At 46.7% G+C, this 18,625-nt stretch overlaps 2 protein-coding genes across 4 annotated transcripts; one reads left to right on the top strand and one right to left on the bottom strand.

Annotated features, from left to right (window-relative positions):
- Positions 1 to 3,591: 3,591 nt before the first annotated feature.
- On the bottom strand, positions 3,592 to 7,786 carry PTH2 (parathyroid hormone 2). The gene is made up of 3 exons (XM_079951505.1): positions 7,752 to 7,786; positions 7,559 to 7,673; positions 3,592 to 4,246 (listed from the first exon to the last, which is right to left on the bottom strand). The coding sequence occupies exons 2-3, from the start codon at positions 7,660 to 7,662 to the stop codon at positions 3,835 to 3,837; spliced, it is 516 nt and encodes a 171-aa protein (XP_079807631.1). The 5' UTR covers positions 7,663 to 7,673; positions 7,752 to 7,786; the 3' UTR covers positions 3,592 to 3,834.
- LOC307201944 (uncharacterized protein) lies at positions 4,084 to 16,827 on the top strand. 3 transcript variants are annotated; one of them, XM_079951499.1, is made up of 5 exons: positions 4,084 to 4,144; positions 14,070 to 14,228; positions 14,800 to 14,965; positions 15,791 to 15,867; positions 16,545 to 16,827. In XM_079951499.1, exons 1-5 carry the CDS (start codon positions 4,138 to 4,140, stop codon positions 16,685 to 16,687), a joined length of 552 nt encoding a protein of 183 aa, XP_079807625.1. In that variant the 5' UTR covers positions 4,084 to 4,137; the 3' UTR covers positions 16,688 to 16,827. The 3 variants fall into 3 exon arrangements, with proteins under 3 accessions (XP_079807625.1, XP_079807624.1, XP_079807623.1); XM_079951498.1 differs by lacking the exon at positions 4,084 to 4,144 and adding an exon at positions 9,163 to 9,228; XM_079951497.1 differs by lacking the exon at positions 4,084 to 4,144 and adding an exon at positions 13,313 to 13,512.
- The last annotated feature ends 1,798 nt before the right edge of the window (positions 16,828 to 18,625 follow it).

The raw sequence follows: 18,625 nt of genomic DNA on the forward strand, positions 1-18,625 counted from the left end.
GAACAGAGGCGGCACTCTTCGTGGCAAGGAGCGAAACAGGATCCCCTGCTAATGTGACGCAGATCGAATGGCTGCAAAGGAGGCAGCTGCAGTTGTGGGTTCGTAAGAAGGCTAAGAGCTCGGATAGATCTGACCGCAGGTTCATCTAGTCTGGCAGCCTGTCTTGTGTGCATCAACAAACCAGGTGCCCACAAGCAATAGAGGAAATAGTCCTACCCTGCTGTTCTTCCACAGGTTCTGAGCAGCTTATTGCTTCTGAGTCTATCTGTGTTGGGCTGGATACTGTCATTTCTTAATCTTTAACAACCCACAATGCAGGTAGCTGTTAGATGGGCTCCACTGCAACCATTCCTGCCCTTTCGTGATGCTGGCTGGAGCTGCTGGTCTGCAGGGTGCCAGACAGCACAATTTTGCCCTTCGTGCTACTTTTGTTCTCAGCCCTTCCTATCATAGTTTGCTGAAACCATGGGGGGGGGGTGTCATTAGGTGATTTGGCACAAGCGGTTGCCAGATGTTCCCTGAAACATCTGAATCAGGAGAGGCTGTGCACGCCCTAAACGGGTACCTGAATGCCGGCTAGTTAACTGGAGCTGAAGGCAATCTACATGCTTCCTCTTCCTCCTCATTTTATCCTCACAACTACTCCATGTGGTAGGTTAGGCTGAGAATGAGTGACTGGAGCACCGTGGCTGAGTGAGGATTTGGACCCTGATCTCCCAGGTCTTAGCCCAGTGCTCTAACCATTGCACCACACTGCCCCATACATAGTACTACCCTTCTGCCTGGCTTGGCAGCTGCAGCTAGTATAAAATTTAGCTACTAGGGTGCTCAGGCGGACACCCAGCTTTACACAAAGCACAGCGGCGCTGAAAACTCTGTACACCACTGAACCAAGCTCAGTGTTTTGCTGCCCTAAAAAACTTGGGAACAGGATACCTAATACCAGAACACACCGATTTTTAATATATTGAGGAGATCCTGCTGGACAGTCCACAACCTGTGGATTTTCACTTGTTGATAATGGAGAAGTGGGCCTTCTTGGGACTTTCAGATTCCCTCCCTTATCCAGTGGTTTTTTCTAAAAATAATGTTTAGGGGTATTCTCATTTTCCTATTCATTTTGAAATACGGACCCCCCTCAATGAGGCCAAACTTAGATTCACAAAATGTTTAGGGGTATGTATCCCCCTGCATCTCCCCAGAAAAAAGCACTGCCCTTATGTAATTCATGTGGACACAGAAAACCATAAACGCCTGGACTGAGACTTTTTAATTTTTAGTTTGCCATTTTACACATTGCTCTGTTTCATATAGTTTTGTTGTTTTTACTTAGCTTTTAGGAAATTCTGTTGAATGCAACTGTTTGCACTTTTGGTATACATAAAAATATTAGGAGGGATTATTTTTTTTAATAAATAACTTGCCCTTTCCCTGGAGAAACCTCTTTGTGCTGTTCATTCCCACCCCCAACAGAGGAAATACAAAACAAGACAAACTAAATCTCATATTTTATTAGAACAGGAAAAATAAAACAGCCAAGTGGAAAGTGCGAGATACAAGCACGGAGGCCTTCCTAAACTTCTCTGTATCCTTCCAATTTCAGTACAGATATTGACGTGAACATGAGTGGAGAGAGTGTGAAACAGATGTTCAGCAAAGGGCAGAGGCAACCCTCTCGGTGCCCTTCCTGTGACTTTCCTTCTCCAACAACTCTGGCCAACTGGCAATGCAAAGTGACCATCTTTTCTAGGAAACCAAGCACAACTGCTGTCTCAGACAGCCTTTAGTGAGGCTCATGCAGTAATAAATCCACCTGCTACGTAGTCTCAAGTCAGATTTGCTATTTGTCACTCACAGGACAGGACGAGACCAAAGTGGGTGGAATTTGCAGGGAAGCAGATTTTGGCAGAAAGTTAGACCCTTCTCAACTGTAAAATGTGTTTTGTATGTGGTCTGCCTTAGGAGTTAGCGGGCTCTCCTACACTGCAGGTGTTTTAAGAAGAGGCCGGGTGGCTGTCAGCCAGGAATGGCGTAGTTCAGGGATGGGGAACCTTTTGACCGTCGCTCCCATCATCCCTGTCTCTTGGTTGCACTGACTCCGGCTGACAGAAGATGGAGTCTAACAAAATCTCTGGAGGTCAGACTTCCCCTTTCCTGCTGTAGCTGCAAGTTTAATGCCCTGAGCAAGGGTGAACGAGACGACCTCTAAGGACCCATCCAGCTCTAAATTATCTTATTCAACCTGATTCTTCTTTTCTTCAAGGGTTTTTACTGCAACAGACCTTCTACATTTCACCACCTAAGGGCTGAAGGAGAAAATCCATTATTGGCTCCCCAAGTGTTTCCCCCCGCTTCACTTTAAATCAGCTGTGTTATGGAGGCAAGGCTTAATCATTTCCAATGAACCTTTTCCCCAATCTAAATCACACACACCTGCAGCTATTAGACCTGCATATGTGGGGCAGCCATGGAAGATGCAGGTACATGCATTTTCACCCACTGTGGACCTAATAGCAGCTCAAAGAGGAGGCATTTAGAGGGGGAAATGACACAACCCCACTGTGTTTTAAGCCAGTTATGTGTGCACCGTCATAGTCTACCCAGCTTTGTACAAATAAATGAGGATGAATGTTGAATAAATCTATCATCTGGAGGAGCCTAGCAGTGATTATGGGGGTTGGAATCCTACAGGGTCACCAACTAGCCATCCCAACTGCAGGGGTGAAAGAAATTTCGCCTGGCTCTCAGCTAGGGATAAATCGCTGAGCAACTCAACCGTGGATGTGTTTTGGGTGCGTCCGAGTTCCCTGGCATCAGGAGCTATGCAGGAGCACAATCGGTAAAAAGCCTTTTAGGGTGGAGGGGTGGTAAAACGCTGCTTCTAGACTTCCAATTGCCTATTCCTGTTCTAAATGGTCAGTTGATACACCGCCCATCTCAGAGTGCAGGTAGATCAGAACCAGAAACCTTATTGTCAGTTAACTCTTGTTTTGTTTTGTTTTTTATTTATGTACCTAAACCTAGATTGGTTATACAGTGGTACCTTGGGTTAAGAACTTAATTCGTTCTGGCAGTCTGTTCTTAACCTGAAACTGTTCTTAACCTGAAGCACCACTTTAGCTAATGGGGCCTCCTGCTGCCGCTGTGCTGCCGCCGCACTATTTCTGATCTCATCCTGAAGCAAAGTTCTTAACCTGAGGTAATATTTCTGGGTTAGCGGAGTCTGTAACCTGAAGCATATGTAACCCGAGGTACCATTGTGTGTGTGTGTGTGTGTGTGTAATTTATTCTATGTTTGTCTAATGGTTCATTTTTGCCATTTTTGAATTTATTGACATGCTCTGTATTCCATACATGGGCAAACCTCGGTTCCCGAATGCCTCCGTTTTGGAATGTTTTGGCTTCCGTGTACGGAATACAGAGCATGTCAGTAAATTCAAAAATGGCAAAAATGAACCATTAGACAAACCTCGGTTCCTGAATGCCTCCGTTTTGGAACGTTTTGGCTTCCGAACGCTGAAAACCCGGAAGTAACTGCTTCGGTTTTCAAAACCCCCCCGTTGACTTTGCAGCCAGCCCATTGATCCTTGGTTTTGGAACTTTTCAGAAGCCGAACGGTCTTCCGGAATGGATTGAGTTCGAAAACCGAGGTTCTCCTGTAGTCGTTTTGCTTTGGGTCCCGCTCCTTGTGGAAAAGCAGCACGTAAGTAAACTCAGTCACTCAGGCAATGCCCTGGATTTGGTTCTGAGAGAGGCGAAATGCAGCTGGGTTGACCCTTCTTGCACCTCACATCTCCGTGCCCGCTCTACCTCCTGCAATCCCCCCACTTCCTCCTACTCAGAGTTCACCACCAAAAGCTTTTGCATGTAGGAGTTGAGCCATTTCTGCCTCTCCATGGCTGTCAGCATCTTGCTTTTCTCCCTGAAGGCGGCATCATCTGCTAGCACAATACTTCGCTTCCCGCCCCAACCTGGAACCCAGCTGGCTTGGTACAGCGCCACCTTCTGGCCCCTAGGAGACGGAGCTTCCTGTCTTGTTGGGCCCCACAGGCGGGACTTCCTGTTTCGCCCTTCATCTTCATTGTCCTCAGCCCAGGGGGCGGTGACATCTGAGGACATCCACTTGAGCATCCAGTCATGCAAGGTAGTGGATGGGATGCGGAGGCTCCAGGGAACAGGGGCTCCTTTGAGGTCAACGCCGCCCCCTGGTGGAGGATACTGGGACACTTCACTTCTCCAGAGCCTGCTGGGAGAGAAAGTATAGGAAACCTGAGTTCTCCAGAGGAGAGATCAAGTAGATTGGAACCAAGGAGGAGTCCTAATATTGCCTTCTGAAGGAAGCACAGCACAAGTACAGATCCCCCTAAGCTCTTGCCCACACAATATGCAATCTCCAGAAAGCCACCCGTGTTAGCCTGCTGCAGCAAAAACAAGCCTTTTGGCGCCTTAATAAAGACTAAATATATTTATAAAGATTTAGGCTGCGTATACAGAATACATTTACAGCACACCCACCCAAAGAGTCCCGGCAGCTGCAGTTCATCCCTCACACAGCTACAATTCCCAGCACCCTTCACAAACTACAGTTCTTTGACGAGAGGGGAGTTGGGTGCTTTTAACTCCTGCTGCCCCTGACCATTGGCCCTGCTGGCTGGTGCTGAAGGGAGCTGCATTGCTTCAAATGTGAGCTCTGCGGATCCCCCAACCCTGCGCTAGGAATTTTATATAACCTGGCAGCTGTTAGTTGGTGGGAAATAATGGAAACTTAATTAATAGGCAAGAAGCGGAGTAAGAAACCATAGTCTCAAGCCTGCTGGAAGACACTAGAGGCATCTCCACCAGTAAGGTCCCTTGAGGGGAGAGCTCAGATTCTGGGGTGTGTGTTGCTGGCTCAGTGTCTGCCTTCAGCATTCTGTCCCTGCCAGGCAGATGCCTCCGGGGTGCTCTCAAGAGAGGCAAGGAGAGGACAGGCATTCCCTGCTATTAATTCCCTGTTTTGTTCAACTGTTCAATTAGATCATGGGTAGGCAACCTAAGGCCCGGGGGCCGGATCTGGCCCAATTGCCTTCTAAATTCAGCCCGCGGACGGTCCGGGAACCAGCGTGTTTTTACCTGAGTAGAATGTGCCCTTTTACTTAAAATGCATCTCTGGGTTATTTGTGGGGCATAGGAATTTGTTCATTCCCCCCCCCCAAAAAAAATAGTCTGGCCCCCTACAAGGTCTGAGGGACAGTGGACCGGCCCCCTGCTGAAAAAGTTTGCTGACCCCTGAATTAGACATTTGATAGACTTTGGGCCTCTCCAGACATCTGTTTCATGGTGCATTCTCACTGAAGTACTCACAAGGCAATAAGGTTGGCTATGCACCAACAATTCAAAGTGTTGGTGTTGACCTTTAAAGCCCTAAACGGCCTCGGCCCAGTATACCTGAAGGAGCATCTCCACCCCCATCGTTCAGCCCGGACACTGAGATCCAGCGCCGAGGGCCTTCTGGCGGTTCCCTCCTTGCGAGAAGTGAGGTTACAGGGAACCAGGCAGAGGGCCTTCTCGGTAGTGGCGCCTGCCCTGTGGAACGCCCTCCCATCAGATGTCAAAGAGATAAACAACTACCTGACTTTGAGAAGACATCTTAAGGCAGCCCTGTTCAGGGAAGTTTTTAATGTATGACATATTAGTGTATTTTTGGTATTTGTGGAAGCCGCCCAGAGTGGCTGGGGAAACCCAGCCAGATGGGCGGGGTACAAATAAATTATTATTATTATTATTATTATTATTATTATTATTATTATTATTATTCTGCTTTCCATTCAGTTTATGCCTGCAAAAGTTTTGGGGTGGTCATATACTGCTTTGTCTACAATCAGTAATAATCCCATAACCAGTTGCTGGGATCCCATAACTTTCTTTACCCAAAAGTTCTGGTTTATTTTTGTCCTGCTTTTGTCATGCCCCTCTGAAAAGCAATAATGTTGTAGCATTGAGGAAGCGTCGCTGAATGACAAATAAAGCGTGAAGAATAAACCCACTACTGACACATCATGATTGTGTCAGGAACATGTTGCAGAATACACCTGCAATAAAACACCAGTCTAAAGAGGCCCCTGTTCTCTGTGCCTTTTTCAGCTCTCTTCTTCAAAACTGTCATTTCCTCCATTACTTATGTCTAGGCTGTGAGTTTCATCGTTTATTTGGACAAAAAAAAGCACCGCCTCTGCAGAAGAGGGAGCTATTGTGGACTCAAGGAAACTGCAAAGTTTGCACAAGTCTGAAAACTACTTTAAGGGGGAACAGACCTAAGGAGAAGGGAACCTCAAAAACAGCCCAAGGACTGAGCATGCTCAGTTGCTACGAAATACTGAGAAGCAATTGAGGATGGGAAATGAAAATATGGGGTGTTGGTGGTGGAGAAGATGGCCTCGAATCTTGAACAGAAGCACTCCACAAAAACTGCAACATTTTGTTGCAGGCCCCACATGACTAAGCAATTGGCCATTACATTGGAATCCATGTTGAAGAATTCCATGAGCAAATTATGGACAAAAATGGTGGAGCTAGTCTTTAAATCAGTAACAGAATTGTGGATTATTTGAGCACTTCTTCCAAACAACCTGTTTGTTCATCCTGGTTTGTCTGCAGGGAGATTGGACAACCTTGACTATGAACATTCTGAGTTCTTTGTGGGTTGGTCACATGGCAGTTGTGTAAAAGGAAGTGCTGCGCCCCCCCCCTTCCCAGTGCATTTTCCTGCCACTTTCCTTACTGCAACACATCTGATCTTTTGGGTACGGGGGTTTGGTGCGGGTATGTGAGTGAATCTCACCTGAAAATAGTGACAGTCTGGAAGAGCCCTAAATCTTTCCAAGTCTAGAACCTCTCATTATACTTTGAAACAAAGCCCCTGCTCCATCCATGTTCTGTTTAACGCTTCCCAGCCCAGCCCCTCTTTTTCCTCTCCTGCAACTACAAACTTCTCCCTTTGCACCTTCTTGCTGCCTCTTCTCTCCCCGAAAAGGATAAAGAATCAGTATTAATGTCTTTTCCCCCCAGCCTGGCTTCTTTCGGAAGAGAAAGAAGCAACCAGCAGTTGAAAAAGTGAGAGAGGAGGTTCCCCAAAAGGTATTCTCCCGATTTATTCCACTGCCTATATTGGGATAGTCAACTTGGTTCCACCAAGATGTTGTCCAACTACAACTCCCATCATCCCTGACCATCGCTCACATTGACTGGGGCTGATGGGACGATGCTACACTGGCTGCATCTGGATGGCACTGTGTTGGCTGCCCCGACCAACACATTCTTAAAAACTATTGTGGGTGAAGAACTTTCTCCTTTCCTTTCCCAATCCCCTTCTCTGCCACATACTCTTTTGCAAGACTTTGGTCATGTTACTAAACTTTAAAGGCACACACACACACCTGCCAACCCTGCGCAATCTTGCCCACTGTAAATCTGGTTCAGATGGAGAATGGCTCGCGTGGTTTTTAACAGATCTAGAATGACTGATGGAAAAGGTGGTCAGGGAAAAAACCTCACACAAAGAAAAAGCCCTTCAACTTACCTGCCTGAGTTGTGCACCACAGCCCCTGAAGACAGCAGCAAGCAAGAACTGAGAATGACTAAGGTGGCCCTGGGACTTTTGCAGGCTCCAAACGCTGCTTCCATGGCTCCTGAGGCTAGGAGGGAAAGACAGGGAAAGGGATTGGTGTGTGAAAAGGGCAACTCCGGCAGGCTCCCACCCCTGGACTCCTTACCTATGTATGTTGGTGACACAGCACAGGGGTTCTTGTATCCCAGTCCTCTGTTTCCTGCCTCCAGCAATCTCCCTCTGGTGAATTTATACCCCTCTGCCTCTGCTTGTGACATCAGCACAGAGGGCAAGTGGAGGCGTCGGGGTCCAGATCAATGGGAAGGCAGGACGATGCTTTGAGGCAGGAAAAGAAGGAATGGATCGGATTGGAATGGGTTGCCCTCGGGTCACTCTAATAAAAGAAAATAATGAGGCACAGCAAGGAATGGGGTCAGAATATGGACTGTGGAGGGGGAAATATGAGATAGGAGAGTAATTGTGTGTGTGTGAGAGAGAGGGTGTGTGTGTTAAAATGTGACTGAGAAAAATAAACGATGGGTGATTAAAGATGATGGAACTAAACAGAAGGATGGAAAAGTATTGTGGGGGATAGTGGGGAGACTTTGGTGAGAACACATTGATGTTAAATGTCCATAGGCACAGACAGAGTGGAATTTTTTAGTGGAAAAAAATTGCAGGTTTAATATGCATTTGTGGTGTCTTTGTGGAGGGGGGGGGGGCCTTCATCCACACTTCCCTTTGCCTGCAATTTCTTCCGTTTGGTCTGGGACTTCTATGCACAAGTTCAAGAGGTTTTCTTTTGTCCCGCTGAAAACCTTTTGAACTTGTGCCTAGAAGTCAAAGGAGCAAACGGAAGTGTGTGTATATGGAGATGATGTGAATGTTAACAAGACAGGGAAATTAGACTGCTTGTGTTCTTCTCATTATCAGAGCAAACGCTATCGGATCCCCTTGACCCCACTTGGAAGGTCTCATTCAGCACCACCGCTAATGAAACCTGCTCCCACACTATGGCGTGACTCACCGCTTGGTTGTCGATGGAGGGTGGGCGGCTGGGTGGTCTCACTTCCCTCCGGGCCTCATTAAGACAAGGCTCGCTAATAGGCACACAAACAAGTTGCAGTTGATGTGACTGAGGGTAGGGCAAGGAGACGGGCCACTCCGTTGGGCGGTGGAAGAAGTGCATCCTGGGTCACAGCAACTCTTGAGAAGGGACTGTGCATCAAACTCAAGTTGGAGCGCAGGCATGAGCCAAACATGGCCTTTGGTATTCGTTATTAGATCCACCATTTCCATGGTGTTTGCAAGAGGCAGTAGTGCTGCTGTGATGCACACATACCTCACAAGTGTCCCGGAAAAACTGGGACATCCCATTTTTTCTTGTGAGAGAATGGCAGCCATTTTGGGCGCTGTGATCTTACATGATTTTGTGCTGTAATTTCCCTTGGAAAAAAATGCTTTTTTCAGGGTCGCGATCTTGCGTGGCACCACAAAACACACGCTTTCGGGTGCTGTGTCTGAAAAAAGCATTTGGGGGCGGTTTGCAGTGTGAAATCGTGCAGTGATCACATGGTCACTGTCCTCTTGTGACAAAAAATGGGAAGATGGTGTCCCAGTTTTTGCTGTTCGGATGTTGGAAGGTATGTACATATTCACTGAGGTCTGCTCCACCAACCTGGTTGAAAGCAATTGTTGTTTGGGGTTCCTCTTCCAGGACTGTCTCCACCACCATCAATTCTACCTGGCTGTGTCTGAGGGAGAGGAAAGACCTACTCCATCTGTCAGGCTGGATGAAGCCTTCTTCAGAGGTGTCCTCTCAAAGGGCATTCCACCTGGCTTCCCCATATGGGCCTAGCTAAAGCCAACTCCCATTTGGCTTCTCCTCTCCCAAAATAGCTTCCGTCAGCAGCCATCCAACCAACCAACCAACCAACCAACCAACCAACCAACCAACCAACCGGGATTGGTTAATAACAGGCTACTAGAAGAAAAGGAGAAGGAAGATGGACACACAATGCTTCTAAAGCACCTGACTTCCCCCAAATAATCCTAGGTACCTCAGTTTACCCTTCACAAAGCTGCAATTCCCAGAACCCTTAACAAACCATAGTTCCCAGGATTCTTTGTATAGTAAAAGAGCAAGGCCTAAAATGGCAAAGTTCTTCCCACCAAGAAGAACTTCGCTTTTATCAGGCCTGCTGAATTGCCAGACTGGAAGCAGCAGTTCTATATTCCTAAAACTGAAGAGATCCAGCTATGCTCCTCAATTTATGCCATGGGTCCACAAGCAGAACCCATATTTCAATCCTTTGCATTTGCTGTGGAAAGAGGCAGGACCTTCTGGTTCTGGGGGAATACAGGGTCTAATAACAGCAGCTTAATTCATGGCTGCTTCCTATCTACAGATATCTCAATATCTCAATATATCTGGACCAGGTATATCTGGACCAGGCTGCTGAGAGCATGGGACCAAACATTTAAAAGGACCTGGTGGATTAAGAGAGGAGAAGGTGTGGGGAATAATAATAATAATAAAATTTTTTTATTTATATCCCGCCCTCCCCAGCCAAAGCCGGGCTCAGGGTGGCTAACAACAATAAAATAGTGCAACATTCTAAAAACATTTCATTATAAAAATTAATTAAAATCAAATTGATGGCAACCATTAAGCTAAAGTTCTGTGACGATTGCCAAAGGAGGGAGTCAGGCTGTGCCCTGGCCAAAGGCCTGGTGGAACAGCTCTGTCTTGCAGGCCCTGCGGAAAGATGTCAAGTCCCGCGGGGCCCTGGTCTCCTGTGACTGAGCGTTCCACCAGATTGGAGCCGCAGACTCTGGGGTTTGTCAGTGAATATCTTAATCAGACATTCAGATGCCGACTTTCCTGGAGGGAACACAGCGAGGCGTTGTCGTCGCTGAAGTTATCAATAGCGCCTCAGCTGCCAGCACCGACCCCAATGCGGCTAATTGGGCATCGGGATCAGAGATGCAGAGCCAGATGCTCAATTGCTTTCGTAAATTAATGGAGCCAGGCACCCACCCCCACCCCCGGGTGCACAAGCCTCTCAGGATGTGCGGGCTTCTCAGACGTAGCCACTGCTCTCAGAGGTGGCACTTGACTTTTATCCCAGCACACACAAACAAACAGAAAGACATGGAAGTCTCAGCCTGTAGAGATAAGGGGGTCTAAACCAGGGGTCAGCAAACTTTTTCAGCAGGAGGCCAGTCCACTGTCCCTCAGACCTTGTGGGGGGCCGGACTATATTGTGAAGAAGAAAAAAAATGAATGAATTCCTATACCCCACACGTAACCTAGAGGTGCATTTTAAATAAAAGCACACATTCTACTCATGTAAAAACACGCCGATTCCCAGACCATCCGCGGGCCGGATTTCGAAGGCGATTAGGCTGGATCCGGCCCCCAGGCCTTAGTTTGCCTACCCATGGTCTAAACATTCCAATATAAAAGCAACACAGGCCTTTCGCAGATGTGAAGCAGATGCTGGCAACTAGATTGGTGTGTGTTTTGCGCAAGAGATGTTTGCCTGAACTTGGGAAGGGTTCAGTCATGGGCAGGGAGATCGCCCATGCAATGCCCTGAGGCGGGGGTGGGGTGGGCTTTTTATTTTGCTGCCTGAGGCAAAAGAGCCAATGGCCACTCCCCACAAGTCAGGCTATGGTGGTTATGTCCTGCCTGCACAGCTGGAAGCAGTACAGTGGTACCTCGGGTGACAGACGCTTCAGGTTACAGACTCCGCTAATCCAGAAATGGTACCTTGGGTTAAGAACTTTGCTTCAGGATGAGAGCAGAAATCGTGCTCCGGCGGTGCGGCGGCAGCGGGAGGCCCCATTAGCTAAAGTGGTACCTCAGGTTAAGAACAGTTTTAGGTTAAGAATGGACCTCCAGAACGAATTAAGTTCTTAACCCAAAGTACCACTGTAATGTTTCTGACTGGAAACCACGGGGGGAGGCGAGAGGGCTCTTGTGGTCCTTTCTGAGAGTCCCGCCCCCCAGAGATCTGTTTGGCCTCTGTGAGTACAGGATGCTGGACTAGATGGGCCATTGGCCTGATCCAGCAGCCCCTTCCTTTGTTCTCATGATGTGTAGAGCACCTAAGGTTGGCTAAGTTGTTTCCGATGCCCAAGGCAGACAACCCTGCAAATGTACTGTATTTCCTTGGCAGCAGGGATGGGGGAGAAATTTGATTCGGTTAGCATTTGAAAGGGGAAAACCTACGTAACCTGCTCTTTCTGAAATGATACGGGATTCAAAATGCCATCCTTTGAAAACGGTGCTTGTAACTCAGTTCTCCAACCAAGTAATATGTACAAAAAAGAGAGAGGGTAAGGTGTGCCTAGAAATCAATATATTAGGCAAAATTTCACACAAACACATTTACATTAGGAGAAATTCGCGCTAAAATGCTGATAAGTTTTAAAGAGAACTTAAACGAAAAGCAAACTTGATGTGCAGAACTGAATTTAAGACTGGGAAAGTGAGGAAACAGAAATGGACAGAGTCACCCATCCCTGCTTGGCAGCAAAAATCCAGTGGATTGTATTCAACATCAGTCATCGCATAGGTCCATTGAAATTAATGGCCACAGCTAATTTAGACCCAATCATTTTAACACATCTAGAATTTAGCTGGATACAATCCAGTAAGAATAAATTAAACAAGTAACAATTTGCCAGCCTTTCATAACACCAAAGAATCAGCCGCCTCACTCTGTCCAATGGTTGGGCTGGCCACGCCTGCAATTCATCTGGAGGACTATCTGCACTGTTTTTACACAAGTTACATAAGGGTAGGAGGTGGACAGAACACAGAGAGCAAGACTAAGACCATATTTATTGGGGCTGGAGGAAATGCTGTTGAATTCAGTGAAACTTCTGCATGAACAACTTTAGGGTAGGGATTTTCTGCAAGCTCTGTTGGGGAGACACAACAGTCCTTACCTTGCTGGCATCTAAATTTGTTGCCACTTTCCAGGGCAAGATAAAAACATTTTTATTCATCGAGGCATTTTAATTCAGCATATGTGTGTGTTTTATTGCTGCTGTTTTGCACATTTGTTTGAACTTACTTTTTGTTAACCTAACATTGATTTTTATTCAGGCGGTTTTTATTTCCTGCTCTGCTGTTTATAGATTTGGCAGGTTGTTGTTGTTTTTTTAAGTGCATGTGATTTGATTTTGTGGCATTTATAATTCCACCCCCCTCCCCGTAAGCCACGTGGAATATGCTCGAAGGACACAGGGTATTCATTTATCAACAAAAAAAGAAAAGAACAGACTGAAATATTGTGCTCAATTACCAGAGAGTAAGTCTTCTTGAGTTTAACAGGTAGAGATGTCTGGGATTGTCCTAGAAATATTTTTAGGTGAGATGCATTTACACACACAGCCAATTCAGGTTGCACAATGAAAGCTGATTTGGCACTCTTTGACAACAAAAATCTCCAAAACTGCATTGAGTTAAGGGTGCTGATAGAAGTTAGGAGACGCCAGTTCTTCTCACAGAGCTACTTTTTATGAAGTGGCTCACAATGAATCCCTGTTCACAGGGAAATCTGTGAACTGTAGCTGGGGGTGTGATGTGGGGTGACTCCTGACAACCCTCAGCACCCTTCACAAACTCCTGCTCCCAGAATTCTTTGTGGAAGAAGCCATAACTGTTTAAAGTGGTATCATAGTTCTTTAAATTTAAAGTTCTTTAGGAGCTCATGTGGCCTGAGTCTTTTCCCCTTTAAATATCCCTGTCTGCTCCTTCCCATCTAGTTCAGATCAGTTGTAGTTTTGGGAAAGCAATCTTTATAGCCTTTGTGGTGGGTTTGCTTATCCTGTTTCAGAGATGAAGGGGGCAATGTTATTGTTTGGCATAAACCTTCTGCTATATGGCGGATCTGCTTCTCTGCTGGTACTAGGTGAGTGACTCGGGGTGCAACTATACTTAAAGGTAAAGGGACCCCTGACCATTAAGTCCAGTCGTGGACAACTCTGGGGTTGTGGCGCTCATCTCGCTTTATTGGCCGAGAGAGCCGGTGTACAGCTTCCGGGTCATGTGGCCAGCATGACCAAGCCGCTTCTGGCGAACCAGAGTAACACACGGAAATGCCATTTACCTTCCCGCTGGAGTGGTACCTATTTATCTACTTGCACTTTGAGATGCTTTTGAACTGCTAGTTTGGCAGGAGCAACCTTCAGGTATACTGGGCCATTTAGGGCTTTAACCTTGAAATGAAACCATGGGAGATTGCTGAATTCTGGAAAGCAGAAGGAGCTTATGCTCATTGGACGAAGGATGTTGGGATTCTGTCCCTGTGGGAATTTGGGGTGGGGGGCATAAGGAGGCAATACAGTCAGCTGAGAGCAGTGTAATATAGAAGCTATAACTTCCAAGCACCATGTTCTTCTTTTCCTCAGCTGCTTTCCCATCTGCATGTTTTTGTTCCCTTTCCCTCCTTCCTCCTTTACTCATTAGATTACCCTGTTTCCTTATACTACCCGGACTCCCGCCTCTCAACTGTTCTTTGGCTCCGACCTGCCTACTGCCTGTATGAACAGTGGACCAGAGAGGCCTTGGATCCTAGCCAGGCCTCCCGGGAGACAGCTACCATAGAGGTGGAAGTGAAACCAAAAGGTAATGGAAGTGGTGAGCAGGTAGAATAAAGCAAAAAGTTGCTCAAGAGTTTTGTTGATAAGTTAGCACTTCAAAAAATTCTCCTTCCAGTGGTGTTTTGGAAAGCGCAACATCCCTGACTTGTACAGAAACTGTGGTGCTCCATTCCATATTATCCTGAAAGGAATTAGTCCTTTGTTTGCCTTTCTCTATCATTTCCACCTTCTCTAGGAAGAAGCTGGAGGGAAGGTTGGGTCAGTAAACGTTGAGAACATGCACTAATACTTGGGGAGATGTGGGTTGAGATCCCCACTCCATGAAGCTCACTGGCTCAACCCGATCTACCTTATAGGGTTATTGTAAGGGGGGAGGGAAATGGGTGTATTATTATTATTATTATCTCTTTCCAAATGCACATAATAAAACCACCTATTTTGAGAGGCTTGCCATATTGCTGCTGGGGCTGGCCCTACTGTTGGGCAGTTGGCAGATGCTACACTGTATATCAACATCTATCACCAAGTAATTTGAATCTCCCGCCTCTCTTGGGTTCTTAAGAGAGAATAGATCAGATTGCTCTTTTTCCCTCCAGGACACAACCACACTTATAAGATTGGTCGGAAGTTCCCTATACCCTATTGCGGCCCAATGACAGAGGAGCCTTTGATCACAAAAGACCTTGCTTATGAGGTGGGGCCCACCTTAGTTTGCCTCAGTGACAACTGCACGAAAGCAGTCCTTCCTGGGCGAGGGTACAGGTGAGAAGTTTATCTGGTCTCATTGGGTAAATATCTTGTTCGCAGAGGAATGGTGTCATCTTGGTCTCAATTGCATGCCTTGCCCTCCATGAATTTGTCTAATCCTAGTTGGCAGCCATCACTACCTCCTGAGGGAGCGAGGGAAAGAATGCGCAATAAATAATGCCTGTTGTATAACCTCCCTACAAACTTTGTGCCAACGAATCAGGATGAATGCCTACTAAACAGGTCATCTGGAAGCACCCAATATGTATCCTGCTCAGAGTTCCTCAGGAGAATAATAATAATAATAATAATAATAATAATAATAATAATACCGGTAATAATAATTTATTATTTATACCCCGCCCATCTGGCTGGGTTTCCCCAGCCATTCTGGGCGGCTTCCAACAAAATATTAAAATACAATAGTCTATTAAACATTAAAAGCTTCCCTAAACAGGGCTGCCTTCAGATGTCTTCTAAAAGTCTGGTAGTTGTCTTTCTCTTTGACATCTGGTGGGAGGGCGTTTCACAGGGCAGGTGCCACTACCGAGAAGGCCCTCTGCCTGGTTCCCTGTAACTTGGCTTCTCGCAGGGAGGGAACTGCTGGAAGGCCCTCGGCGCTGGACCTCAGTGTCTGGGCTGAACGGTGGAGGTGGAGATGCTCCATCAGGTATACAGGACCGAGGCCGTTTAGGGCTTTAAAGGTCAGCACCAACACCAAGAGAAGGATAATAATCTGAAAAACCTCTGAGGGGAAAGTGGGCTTTATGTGTGTGTCCCATAAAGCATTAACCACGTCATGCCCGAATCTGTTTTTCTTGCCTTTCCCACTTTGGACAGTGCCCGGTACCTTCTCTACAATCAAATCCAGACTCTCCTTGCTGCAACCAACTGGTCCCAGCCTTTCCACACACGAGGTGACATGCGGGGCAGAGGGGGGGTGGGTGGTACAAGGGGAACTACAGCTTTCAGGCGTCTTCGTAGTCCAGGTCCAAGATTTATAAAGGGTTTTTTTTGGGGGGGGGGGGAGGGCGGATAGAGGACTGGAGAGAGGCTTCCTTCCTAGAAGAACGGTGGGGAAACCTGTGATCCTCCAGAGATACTGCTGCACTGCATTTCCCATCATCCCTGACCATTGGCTGTGTTAGCTGGGGATGATGGGAGTTGGAGTCCTGCATTGTCTGAAGGTCCACAGGTCCCCCACCCCTTCTTTAGAGTGAGACCAACTTCCTACATTTGTCCTCCAACAGGCGTTTGAGAAACGGTGTGGTGTAACGGTCAAAAGGCTGGACTTAAGAACCCTGGGTTCCAATCCCAGTTAGCCATAGAGGTTACTGTGTGACCTGCTTGGGTTAGCTACTCTTGGCTGCCGGCTTGTTGTTAGGATAAAATGCAGGGAGAAGGGAACCCAGAGTTCTTTGGGGGAAGAGAAAGTGTGAAGCAATTTAAGGCAGCTTGTCTCTCTGGGTGCCTGTTGAGCAATGCCTTGTTTCCAAAATATGGTCAAAGCACAGAACATGACGCCTGTGCATATTACGGGCTAACTACATATACTAAATGTGTCCCATCTCTTTTCCCTTTCCTTCCACGGCAGGTCTACCTATCAGTTTCCGTTCCATGGATGTTGCATTCGGAGGCCTCTCAGGAGGGCTGGTGGCTGTCATAGTCCTGCTAAGCATCACCGTCTTCCTCCTTTTGGGGGCTGCTTGGTTAATCGTGGCTGGGTGGCAGCAGTGATCTTCCCCAACTTTGTGAACCGGAAGCACTTAATGATGGAATCCTGGCCCAGTGTAGGATTCCAAGACCTGCCCACATTCCAGTGTCATCAGTGTTCTTATTGCAGCCCTAATAAACGTGCCTTGCCTTTCGATCTTCTAGCTCTTCTCTGGATTGAGTGTTTTTGCCGGGGGCGACAACGCACAACTGTGCTGAGTGAGGCTGATGGAGACCAACATCATCTTGAGACCCCCGACTCTTGAATTCTAGAGTAGGTCAGACTCAGGATTCAACAGCTTCACATTTTTAAACTTACCCCACCTCTCCCATCACTGTGAAGTTCCTGGGTTTCATTTCCTTTGGCAAGGGGTCGCTGGGAGCTCGGGGAGTTCTGTAATATTTACAAATATACAGGTTGAACGTAGGTGGTGAAAGTAAAAGGCAAAGGACCCCTGGGCGGTTAAGTCCAATCAAAGGCGACTATGGGGTTGTGGTGCTCATCTCGCTTTCAGGCCGGGGGAGCCGGCAATTGCCCACATACAGCTTTCTGGGTCATGTGGCCAGCATGACTAAGCTGCTTCTGGCACAATGGAACACCGTGACGAAAGCCAGAGCCCACAAAAACGCTGTTTACCTTTCCGCTACAGTGGTACCTACTTACACTGGTGTGCTTTCGAACCGCTAGGTTGGCAGAAGCTGGGGCAGAGCAACGGGAGCTCACCACTACTCAGATTCAAACCGCCGACCTTCTGATTGGCAAGCCCAAGAGGCTCAGTGTTTTAGACCACAGTGCCACCCGCGTCCCTAGGTGGTTAACAACTCCCAACAGACAACCATATCCACCAACCCACATCAAATCTCCAGAGTGAAGTAGCTCAGTGTTCCCTGATGCTGCTACTTGCAGAACCACCCGAAACCAGTACTGATTTTTATGGGTGTGTTCACATTACCACCCTAGAGCACAGTGAAGTTGTGGTCTATCTCACAGCTCTTCCTCCTGCGACTTCCCACCAGCTGTTCATATCAGCACTGTCAATTTGGCGTTGGCAAGGCTGGGATGTTCTTACGCAGGTGTGTTTTCACACCTTGGCTGGAGAGGAATTGAAACAGCTCAAGGACTCCCATGGATGTGAAGGTGGTTTGAGAAACAACACCTCAGACAATACTATGTTATTACAAAGTACAGGATACATATGCGTTTTGGATAACACTTTGTGAACACGGGTTAGAAACCCAAAACTGGAAATGGTGTGAGGGCACAGTAAATAGGAGTGGGAACATAACCTGTGCCTTTTTAAAAACAAAACAAAAAACACTACTATTTGTTTATTTTCATAGGTACACAGGTTCCCTCCCAGTGGTCACTAGTTTGTGGAAGGGATTGAAGTGCATACCATGAAATTTAGGTTTGCACAATTAAAATGTATTAAAAGTACTCTGTCCCCCACAACAAATCATTAAAAGAAAGAAAGAAGACAACACAATTTGGGGGGTGGGGAGGAGCCTGGTGCAACAAAGTTCAAGATAACATTGACCTATGTATTTTGTTACTAACTTTATAGAGGTAAGTCAGTGCTAGTATAAGGCTGAAAATAAATTATAAGCACAGTCCTTTTTTAAAAAACCTTTTGATTTGATATGTGATATACGTAGCACATCATATGATTATGTATTATTGTTGTTGTTATTGTTGTTGTTTAGTCGTGTCTGACTCTTCGTGACCCCATGGACCAGAGCACGCCAGGCACTCCAGTCTTCCACTGCCTCCCGCAGTTTGGTCAAAATTATGTATTATATACGTACATATATGCCGATGTGGTATATTGCAGACAATTCTCAATTTTCAATTTGCCTGAAAGACTGCACAAATTTTGACTTCTTCTAAATAGAGTTTTAAGGATAGAGGACGATATGCTATGCAGTGGAAAATAGCTATTAGTGGACTCTACGGAAGGGAGG

Source organism: Podarcis cretensis, assembly GCF_951804945.1.
Source record: "Podarcis cretensis genome assembly, chromosome: 13".
Taxonomy (NCBI): Eukaryota; Metazoa; Chordata; class Lepidosauria; order Squamata; family Lacertidae; genus Podarcis; species Podarcis cretensis.